This window comes from Triticum dicoccoides, chromosome 3A (assembly GCF_002162155.2).
Source record: "Triticum dicoccoides isolate Atlit2015 ecotype Zavitan chromosome 3A, WEW_v2.0, whole genome shotgun sequence".
NCBI classification, from domain to species: domain Eukaryota; kingdom Viridiplantae; phylum Streptophyta; class Magnoliopsida; order Poales; family Poaceae; genus Triticum; species Triticum dicoccoides.
Genome location: NC_041384.1, coordinates 613,387,019 through 613,397,092, shown reverse-complemented (window position 1 = coordinate 613,397,092; position 10,074 = coordinate 613,387,019). Strand labels below are relative to the sequence as shown.

The window sequence follows — 10,074 nt, the reverse complement described above, 5'->3', positions numbered from 1 at the left end:
GGTCAGGGCGACGCACTCGCTCCTTTTCTGCACGAACGAAAAGTCTCAGAAAATACACCTTTGTAGCTGGAGCAGTCGGCACATCTACTCCGTGCACGCAGCAACAGCAAAAGCGTGAGGAGGAGCGCGCGCGGCAGGACCAGCAGCGGAGAGCGTGTCACGCCGATGCGGCCTCTTTATTGTTCGCACGCCTTCGCTCCACCGTTGGCGCTCCTCCCGCCCGCCCCGATCGCTCAAAAGTAAACCCCTCCTCCCCTCTTCCTCCTGCCCAGAACCCAACGGTCACTCACTCTTCCCCATCGACCAGCCAGCCACCCACACTTTTTCCAAGCCTCCGTCTGCCACTTCGTCCCAGTTCCAACTCCCAACCGCGCCGCACCCGCAACCGAGACCACCAAGACGCCAAAAAGACACGCACAGAGACGCTCGATCACCGCGCGCGCGCCATTTCTTTGCTCCCCCGCGCTCCCGTCTTGATCGCCGTGTGCGGAGCTTAACCCGGCCGCCGGCCGAGGGAGGCAGCGGCGACGACGACACCCGTCACAAGTACGGGCCCGCGAGTCAGATCTGCCACGCACGCGCGGCTGCTGGGGCTGGGTCCGATGGGGAGCGGGGAGGAGGAGAGGGGCGGCGTGAGCGAGGCCGCCTTCACGGACTCGGCCGACGGGAGCAGCTCCAGCTCCGACGCCGCCTCCACCGACGACTGGCCCGCCCTCGCGCTCGCAGCGCCCAAGAAAGCGCCGCCTTGCAGCGGCGCCCCCGACGCCGAGATGGCCGGCAAGCTGAAGCGCCGAGGTGGCCCAGGTACGCGCGCTTCTCACCTGTCTGTCATCAGAGGCGAAGTAAGTATATGGAACAACAATGTAGGTACTGGTGCTAATGTTAATGTGTGCAGAGACGGAGATGATGAAGGAGCGGTTCGCGAAGCTGCTCCTCGGCGAGGACATGTCCGGGAGCGGCAAGGGCGTCTGCACGGCGCTCGCCATCGCCAACGCCATCACCAACCTCTGCGGTCAGTATGCCATCCTTGCTTCATTTCTTCGTGATTTCTTTCTTTCTTTCCACAGTAGGAGAGAGTTGTCAGCGAGTGGTTTGCGCAGCCACCATCTTCGGGCAGCTGTGGAGGCTGGAGCCGCTGCCGCCGGAGAAGGCGGCCATGTGGCGGCGAGAGATGGACTGGCTGCTCTGCATCAGCGACCACATCGTCGAGCTCGTCCCCACCTGGCAGTCCTTCCCCGACGGAACCAGGCTCGAGGTACCACCAACCGGCACCTAAACATTTCAACCAGCGCCTGCGATTTTCTTTTCAGCGTACGGGCGCAGGCTAGGCGGACCGAGCACGAGCCGTAGGCCAGCAGGAATCACGAGCACGGTGGATCAAATGTCTTCGCCTGTCAGTACTCCCGGGTGAATGTACATTTGATTATTGAGCACCGCCAGAGCACGGGAACGGTCTATGATGTCGACTTTAGTAGCACATGGACCGCTAGAAAATCGCTATTAAGCACGCATTTAGCAGCCATGGCACCCACGTAAACGGAGCGAAATGTTAGGTGCGCTGATGATTTTTCTGATGGAAACTTTGCGGTTGTGGTGCCATGCTGCTGTGCTCGCGAAATTTGTTGGAGATGAGAGCAGCTGCCCGTGCTGTCTTGATTATCTGACAGCAAATGGTAGCAGTTTAGTTAAAAGCGCCCGATAGGAGATGCCATGCTGGTGATACGAGGTATTTGCCGGAGTACAATGGTACACAACACAGACAGAGGACTCCACAACGGTAACGAAACAAAAAAAGGGAAATTTAAGACAGAACATATTGTGAATGATACTCTACTGGCTAATGAAATCAAACCAAATCTACAGTTGCGTCCTTCTCTCCTACTCCCTCCGTTTCAAATTACTCGTCGCAGAAATGGATGAGAACTAAAATACATCTAGATACATCCATACCTGCGAAAAGTAATTCGAAACGGAGGGAGTAGTCAGTACGGAGTCCACTGAGACCAAACAGTTGCGTACCATGCGATCGCCCTTTGACAGAGTGGATCGGCGTGCTCCTAAGGCATAAGGAATAGTGACGGGTGACCTACTGGCTTACTGCATATGCATTACAGATCAAACATGAATTGCGATTTATTGATTCTTAGCGATGAAATGACTGACAAGGCGCAAATGTGGCGACTCGTTGATGAAGTTCAGCCTTCGCCTCTAAGCAACTGACATTTTTTTTTTTTGAAACGAGGCAAAAGATTTGCCATTTACATTGAAAAGCAAATGACTTGTAGGTTTTCTGGATCCTTCCTTTCAGATCATGACAAGCAGGCCACGGTCAGATCTGTACATCAATCTGCCAGCGCTTCGGAAGCTAGACCATATGCTCCTTGTAAGTTTTTCGCAGATGTAGTAAATTCACTGCACAGCCAATCTGAAAAATTCAGCAGCTTCTGATAACATGGAAATTTGACAGGAAATCCTGGACAGCTTCAGGGACACAGAGTTTTGGTATGTCGACCAAGGGATATGCGCGGCGGACTGCGATGGCTCCGCCTCGTTCCGGGCGGCCTTCCACCGCCGCGACGACAAATGGTGGCTGCCGGTGCCCCGGGTGCCACCCGGGGGCCTCCGCGACAAGACGAGGAAGCAGTTGCAGCACAAGCGCGACTGCGCGAACCAGATCCTCAAGGCTGCCATGGCCATCAACAGCAACGCCTTGGCAGAGATGGATGTCCCCGAATCATACCTCGACTCTCTGCCAAAGGTATCACCACCATGATCTAGCCTCAGCGTGCAATATTCAGTAATGTCAGTAGTAATCTCTCTTGCTCACAACTTGGTGGTGCAATTTTGTGTGGTAGAACGGGAGGGCGACCTTGGGCGACGTGATATACCGCTACATAACGTCGGATCACTTCTCCCCCGAGTGCCTTCTCGACAGCCTAGACCTGTCGACGGAGTACCAGGCCCTGGAGATTGCCAGCCGTGTCGAGGCGTCGGTCCACGTGTGGCGCCGCAGGGTGCCCGCGAAACCGGCGAACGGCTTAGGCCGCACCGCCAGCGCCAGCGCAAGGTCATGGAGCATGGTGAGGGACATGTTAATGGATTCGGAGAAGAGGGAGCTGCTCGCGGAGCGGGCTGAGGGCCTCTTGATATGCCTGAAGCAGAGGTTCCCTGCCCTGACGCAGACAAGCCTCGACATGAGCAAAATTCAGTACAACAAGGTCGGCTTGTTGTGCAAGTCTGTGTCCCTTTGTATGTCTTTCCACCCATTTGCCTGTCAAACAACTGAATTCATTCACCCTACTGCGTGGTGAACAATTTTCAGGATGTGGGCAAGTCGATCCTAGAGAGCTACTCGAGGGTTCTGGAGAGCCTGGCGTCGAACATCGTGGCGCGCATCGACGACCTTCTCAACATCGACGAGCTGAACAGGCACGTGGAGCAGCTGTCGTCGGGTGAAGCTGACCTGAAGATGGCCTGCGGCAGGGCCGTGGTGCCACCCTACCAGCAGGTGCCTGCCCCGGGCACGCCGTTTGTGACGTCCTACGCCACGCCTAGCTTCTCCCCGGGGCGGCTGTCGGGCCCGAGGACCTCGGTCGGTGCCGGCAGACGGTCTCAGGGCAACAGGGCCGCCGCCGCCGCCGCGAAGAAGGCCTTGACGGACCATCTCGGCCCGTCGGAGGTCAGGGGGATGATCATCGTGAACCGGAGCACGATGGTCGATGTCTCGACGACCACGGATCTGTGAGGCTGGGCCGGTGGACGGCTCGTAGAATTGCCGAGGACCAGCCTGCCGGTCTCTCTGTGCATAAGTGTGTCCTTCATTTGTGCTTACGTTCTTACTGTATTTTTAACTCTTAGTGCTTAGCTATGGAGTACCGTTGCTTCTTCTTTTTGCGAGAAGAAGCTGCTATGTATTGTTCCGTGCCAAAAAAGAAGAATGAAAAAGAGAGACGAAGTGTCCTGCTCTTTGCAGACCTCGTGATCAGATTCAGATAATATCATGATTTGAGACTTCAGTTTGCCTGCTAAATCTTCAGATAATTACCTGCATTAGTTCGATCGGTACGGACAGACTCCAGTTAAAAGTGAAAACCTGCAGCTTCTACTGCCGTTTTCAGGTACCTGAAGGTGAAGAACCGGAAAGGCAGTGTGGCTTGGTTCTCGCGTTTTCAAGAACTCCGGCCAGTGATCGCACCGCCGACGTACCCGCAATGATGGCGAGCCGAATCTTTTCCATCGCAAGGCCATACGTGGCTGGTCTCCAGAGACCGCAGAGAAATTTCCATGGCCGTTCATCCTGCCACCAGTGTAGTGGAGTGCAGTAGGTAGTGCTCGAAATGGCATCGCGGAGAGAGCTCAGTGCATGCGCGGGGCCAAAAGAGAAGAGATAAACGGTAGTGGAGTGCGTCCTCCACTTCGGGCCTTTCACACCATGGCCGTGGCGAAATCTTCAAGCAGAGCATCGATGGCGTCCCTCGACCCTCCGCACCGGAGCGCTGTATATATAGCCCGGACGGGACGTCGAGACAGACATCATCGGAGTGCGGCACGGGTGCATACAGAGAGGCTAGAGAAGAAGAGAGGAGTGAGGTGCAGCCAAGAGAAAAAGAGATGGAGACCAAGGCGGCGAGGTGCCTCTGCTTGCTGGCGATGCTCCTGGTGGCCGGGCTCGGGGCGGCGCGCGGCGCCGGGGAGTGCGGCCGCGTGCCGGCGGACAGGATGGCGCTCAAGCTGGCGCCGTGCGCGGCGGCCACGCAGAACCCCCGGGCCGCGGTGGCGCCCGGCTGCTGCGCGCAGATACGCAGCATCGGGCGCAGCCCCAAGTGCCTGTGCGCCGTCATGCTGTCCAGCACCGCGCGCCAGGCCGGCGTCAAGCCCGCCGTCGCCATGACCATCCCCAAGCGCTGCGCCATCGCCAACCGCCCCATCGGCTACAAATGCGGCCGTAAGTTCATTTGTTCTGATGCTCGGTCGTTTCCTCTGTAGCTACTCTGTCCCTTGGAGCCATCATTGTTTGCCTTGCTCTGCTTTTGCTGTGCAGCATACACCCTGCCATGAGGAGCAGATGTGGTGGAACTGGAAGATCTTTCCAACTCTTGGAACTTCTGGAAGAGCAGATGGCACACACCTGATGCCATCTTTGCCATGTGGAACTTTTACTTGAATCTTTTATGAATAAATAAGAGATCTCAATAAATAATGTGGTTGTAATGCCTCTGTTGGAATATAATATAATGAAGTACCTTTGCAAATCTTATGGTATATTGACAAAAACACTTCCCAAACTTATATGAAGTTCCAACAGTACAGTTTTAATAATAGTACAATGTAAATGATCTCTGCTTCTCCAGCGCTTCTGGTCTGGAGAGAGGATCAGAGGGTACAAGCAGGACAGGTTTGATACTATGTATAGGAGTCAGAGACCAGACTGCCCAGGTTGGGCGGGATGGCCTCAGGACCCTTTATGCAACCTGACACCAAGTTCTAGGTACTTGTAGGTTCATTACATTTCACAGCTAAAGCACAAGCTATGGAATAAGAAGAAGGTAAAGGCACACACACGCACACACAGCATCTGCCCAGGAGTGATGATGCGTCCAAATACTGCCACCACTGATGAGCGAATGTTTTCTCCACTATGTAAGGTATATAACTGCTATCAAGGAAATTAGGTTCAACACCTCTCCCCCTTCAATTTCCTGCCAACAGCGGTGAAACAGAACGGTGAGGAAACGATCAAACCAATGATGCAATGGCGATGATTTAGGTAAATAAAAATCATCACCAGGAGACACAAAACATTCTGCAGCTTAACTAGGTCTGATAGGTTCTGACTATGTTGCCATCACTGGGGCTCTAGGGAACCTTGGTTCAAAATCAGGATTCACAAGTTGCTTAAAATGTCTTTTTTTAGAAATTCAGTACTGTTCTACGATAATACAAAAATATGACTATCCTCAAGAGTGATTTACACTACGGCCTAAGCAGTATCCTCTTTTGGAATAATTCTGTTTCTAAAGACGAAAGTAATGGTATAGCAAGCAATACAACTTGATGGAACATTCGCGCAAGTGGTGAGCATACTTGTGCTGTTGCTTCCTCACCCAAAGTGAACTGGATACAACGCTAGGTCCTCAGACTACATTTAAGGCAACTAATTGTTTGACCCTAAACTCCCTAAAGATAGTGATTAAGACATAAAAAGTAGGGCGTTAACTACGGTTTTTACCCAGGACATTACTTTTCTTCCCGGTGACCTTTGTTATCTTATCTCAACCACAACTACATCATTGTACTGTACACCAACCCCACAGCTAGTTACTTAGAGAAAAATAATTCGCCATTGACGTTAAAGCCTTGACACTGGCAACACAGGTGAATAAACAAAATTTCTTCATCGTATATGATGATATTATAAATAGGAATGGAAGAGAAGAAATATACTCTCTGAAGAGCTGGGAGAAGAATTTGGGTTTGGGCAAATTTCACACGAAAAATTAGGTGAGAGTGAAATATTTCATATCACTAATAACTAAATTCCATCCCATATTAAGCTTTGAGTAATTCAAAGTTTACTACTGTACATATTAACTATTCTGACTTCTGAAACAAAGTATGCGAGAATATGTTCGCTTTCTGATAAAGAACAGCATCTGTGAACACGATAACTGATGCAGAGGCGAAGTGAGCAAAAGTGGATATCAGTTGCTCAGGTGGGCATACACCCCCTATCGCTTTCCAGAAAATTATCGATTGCCTATGTAAGCTGAATAATATATAGCATATCACACGTAAGCAGAGAGCAAGACCAAACCATAATAATGTAACCAATGTCCAATAGTAAGGTCCTTGTTTAGTCGTTTTTACCTTGTTCGTAAAGGGAGAGGACACCAAGCTCTTGCTTAGTAGTAAAACGAGCCTGGAAACAAAATAAATAAATACATCGGTCAACCATATAACTCAGTCATAACATATGTCCGAATATACAACAACACTATACCTTGCCACCAATCGCCATGAGAATCTGCGACAGGATCCTTCTTATCCACCTTGTACTGAAATGAACAAAAAAGTGTTTAAAACCTTGGTTGCCTAAAGTGCTGATTAAAAAAAAGTGAAAGTATTTATGAATTATAAGCATGAGTTATGCTTTTTGTTTAGCAATTTCTTACATCACTGTATTCCGCAGCTTGCTTGGGTGCAGAGCAGCCATAATATTCTCGGCCACCATAGTGCACAGAAGAACCAAAACAAGACGATGTACCAACCGAGTCATACTTGTTATCCTTGGTATATGTTGTGCGGCCCCTAGCAGGACTCCACTGGGATTTACCATCTGTAAGACAAATAAATATGTTAGTTATTTTTCTGTCGTTGCATTTCTCAGTGATTCAAACCAAGCAAGATAGATCACCAAGACGATATTACTTTATGAAAGAAACAACCAATAATGTGTTGACATGACTATCGGCAGAGTTTAGCGCTTAGGGTCGTGGCGTTTGTTCTGATTGAAACTGACCTACTCGTAGGTTTGTCTATAACTTTTTCCTTCAATTATATAATGCATAAAGATGCAAGGCTTTTGCACTTTCTCAAAGATTTTTTTTGTGGGGACAAGAATAAGAAATATAAATTTCTTTTTTTTAGAACAGAAATAGAATTTTCTGGTTGATTGAAGATAGCCAACATGTACACGCTGTACTTAACCTTGTGCAAGTATGAAAATTACAACCAAAGATCAAAGCTCCAAAGTTTCAAAACTTATCGGTCAGTGAAATTTCATCTCTTCTCCTTTAGAAAGTAAAGGTGGGTGGGCTTTGCTGATCAACTGATGCGGGCAAGAGTTATACATGCTTTAAGTGCTTTTGTGATTTTCTTTTGAGGGATTAAATGTTTTTGAGTTTGGAAATTTTCCAACGCTTCCTCGGCACTAAGTAACCTGCTGTTTCTTGAAAGAGAAGACAGTTCATTGATATAGATGTGTGACGTACTATTCCGTTCCATTTCCACAGTACGTAGTACCGGAATGGCAAAAAGGAGAATATGAGACGAGACGAGACGAGAGGAGGGAGTTGTGCAACTACCTGTCATGCTGGCCTGAGCATTGCCGTTCTGCCCCTTGAAAAGAATGGCGTACAAGTCCTGCTCTTTGCCGTTTACCTTGAAAACAAGACAAAAACGGGAAACGTCCAAATTAGATGGCAACATCACAATATGAATCCTTCGCCCGTAACAAAACATCGCAGCATGAATCCCCCAAATTAGGCTTATTACGGCGGGGATACTGTAAGATAATCGGTGTCCACTTGGAGAGACGGGCGTATCTAGATCAAAAGTCTACCAAAATTCTCGCATATTCAGTCCAACAGACGGCGGCTCATATACGAAAACTAAAATCATCGCGCGAACGAGGAAGGATTAAGAACAAGACGAATCCGATCTACTCCGGCGTCTGCTCCGCCGCAATCCCGCGAGAGATCACGTCGGGCGGCAGCGCAGGCGCCGGCCGAGACACAGAGACATAACACCGAACAGGGAGAAGGCGTGAGGAAAGAGACGGGTACCCCGTGCGGCGCCGGGTGGAACAGGCTGCTGAGCGGCGAGTCGGCGACGGCGTCGGCGGCGGCGGCGGCGCGGGGAGGCGACTCCTTAGTCGCCGCGCGCGGCTGCGGCTGGGCCTGGGGCGAGGACCTCTTGGGCTCCATTTCGGGGGACGGACGGACGGGCGGATGGGGAGGGGGAGCTGCCGCTGGGGATTAGGGCACGTGAACGGGGCGGTTGTGCCGTAGGCGGCGGCGGGAGGAGGGAGGAGGAGACGGGGAGTCCAGGCAAGCGCTACTGCTCAACTACTCGACTCGTGGCGCCCTGCTCCGGCCTCCATGCGTGCCCCCGCATTTAAAGGGCCCAGGCCGCGGGGGTGTGCGCCGCCATTACGTGGATCTCGAGGGGCCTACGCGCGAAACTGTGGCGGATAGATGCCCCGCCCCTCGGTAGTGAACGCGTCCCGCCGCCGTTCAGGTTCAGCTGTTGCCGTCGGCCGCGCCGCGGTGGCGAGCGTGGGTGGGTGTGCCGCCAACCAGTCGGAGGGGACGATGGGCGGCGGCGAAAAGGACGTGACGCTGATGCGCGACGGAAGAGATCCATCGCCGGACGTCTCCGTTCGTTGTGCTACACCGGGTCGAGCTCGACAGAGGGGGCAGGCTTTACGGCGCGGAGTGCTGACGGGTAGCTGGACTGACGGAACGTGTGTCTATGACACGTGGGCCCGCGAGACGGGATTCCGTCGAAACTAACGGGGGTCGTGTGTCGATGACACGTGGGCCCGCGAGACGGAATTCCGTCGAAACTGACGGGGGTTGGGGGTTCTGTGTAAAGACCAAACTGCGTTCGGGGGATTACTTTTTTTCCTTTTTATTTGCGGGAAGAAAATGGAACCGTCTGAATGGAGAAGATCTAAAATTAAATGTAGAATATCCTCTTGACAGAGGATTCGGGAAACATTAAATAGAGAAGATCCAGAATTCATGTCATGTCATATTCACTGGATCTCCATGTAATTGGATTTGCACAAAAGGTAGGTTGGTTGCACCGAACGAGCAAGCGAATATTTTGAGGGAGATTTGGGTATTTATTTATATATATATACAAAATAAAGTTGAAAGGGGCTCTATAGGATTAATAAACCTTCAAATTTCTATGATCTTACATAGAACTTGTAGCAAAATATAAACATTTGCTTTGTAAGAACCTATCCTATATAGACTGACTGCTAAAGGTGCAAACACCAAAGGGCATAAACTGTAAAATGTAAATGACGTCAAGGACTACTGGTGTAATAAGTCACTCAATAAAGACTCAACCTCGATAAAGATTGTATCAGTTGCAAGGATAATACTTCTTGGGCTCGATGTGGAACTGAGTATATAACTTCTTTCTTTCCACTTGGGATCAAACTGGGGACTACTAAAGAATATATCCAGTGAAGTGGTTGTATAAACGGTAAGAGGAAGAAGGAGACTACAAGTCATTATGATGGTGCGACATGACCTACAAAGCAATGCTAGAAACAAAATG

The 10,074-nt window shown here is 50.8% G+C and overlaps 3 protein-coding genes across 3 annotated transcripts; 2 read left to right on the top strand and 1 right to left on the bottom strand.

Moving 5' to 3' along the window:
* The first annotated feature begins 229 nt into the window (after positions 1–229).
* LOC119269587 (rop guanine nucleotide exchange factor 7-like) lies at positions 230–3,996 on the top strand. The gene is made up of 7 exons (XM_037551445.1): positions 230–804; positions 896–1,012; positions 1,101–1,255; positions 2,309–2,383; positions 2,468–2,758; positions 2,856–3,218; positions 3,323–3,996. Exons 1-7 carry the CDS (start codon positions 603–605, stop codon positions 3,743–3,745), a joined length of 1,626 nt encoding a protein of 541 aa, XP_037407342.1. The 5' UTR covers positions 230–602; the 3' UTR covers positions 3,746–3,996.
* Positions 3,997–4,521: 525 nt separating this feature from the next.
* Positions 4,522–5,252, top strand: LOC119269589. Its single transcript, XM_037551447.1, has 2 exons — positions 4,522–4,945; positions 5,042–5,252. The coding sequence occupies exons 1-2, from the start codon at positions 4,612–4,614 to the stop codon at positions 5,056–5,058; spliced, it is 351 nt and encodes a 116-aa protein (XP_037407344.1). The 5' UTR covers positions 4,522–4,611; the 3' UTR covers positions 5,059–5,252.
* An 18-nt stretch (positions 5,253–5,270) lies between these two features.
* On the bottom strand, positions 5,271–8,879 carry LOC119269588. The gene is made up of 6 exons (XM_037551446.1): positions 8,565–8,879; positions 8,085–8,160; positions 7,173–7,336; positions 7,001–7,055; positions 6,868–6,919; positions 5,271–5,699 (listed from the first exon to the last, which is right to left on the bottom strand). Exons 1-5 carry the CDS (start codon positions 8,703–8,705, stop codon positions 6,903–6,905), a joined length of 453 nt encoding a protein of 150 aa, XP_037407343.1. The 5' UTR covers positions 8,706–8,879; the 3' UTR covers positions 5,271–5,699; positions 6,868–6,902.
* Positions 8,880–10,074: the final 1,195 nt, after the last annotated feature.

What these genes read in the sequence shown, in the direction of transcription:
- LOC119269587 (XM_037551445.1), top strand. Translation starts at nt 603, where the DNA reads ATGGGGAGCGGGGAGGAGGAGAGGGGCGGCGTGAGCGAGGCCGCCTTC. An exon ending in CGCCATCACCAACCTCTGCG is followed by an intron (nt 1,013 to 1,100) that starts GTCAGTATGCCA and finishes TGGTTTGCGCAG; the next exon opens with CCACCATCTTCGGGCAGCTG. An exon ending in ACCTCGACTCTCTGCCAAAG is followed by an intron (nt 2,759 to 2,855) that starts GTATCACCACCA and finishes TTTGTGTGGTAG; the next exon opens with AACGGGAGGGCGACCTTGGG.
- LOC119269588 (XM_037551446.1), bottom strand. Translation starts at nt 8,705, where the DNA reads ATGGAGCCCAAGAGGTCCTCGCCCCAGGCCCAGCCGCAGCCGCGCGCG. An exon ending in TGCTCAGGCCAGCATGACAG is followed by an intron (nt 7,337 to 8,084) that starts GTAGTTGCACAA and finishes TTTGTCTTACAG; the next exon opens with ATGGTAAATCCCAGTGGAGT. An exon ending in AAGCTGCGGAATACAGTGAT is followed by an intron (nt 7,056 to 7,172) that starts GTAAGAAATTGC and finishes TGTTCATTTCAG; the next exon opens with TACAAGGTGGATAAGAAGGA.
- LOC119269589 (XM_037551447.1), top strand. Translation starts at nt 4,612, where the DNA reads ATGGAGACCAAGGCGGCGAGGTGCCTCTGCTTGCTGGCGATGCTCCTG.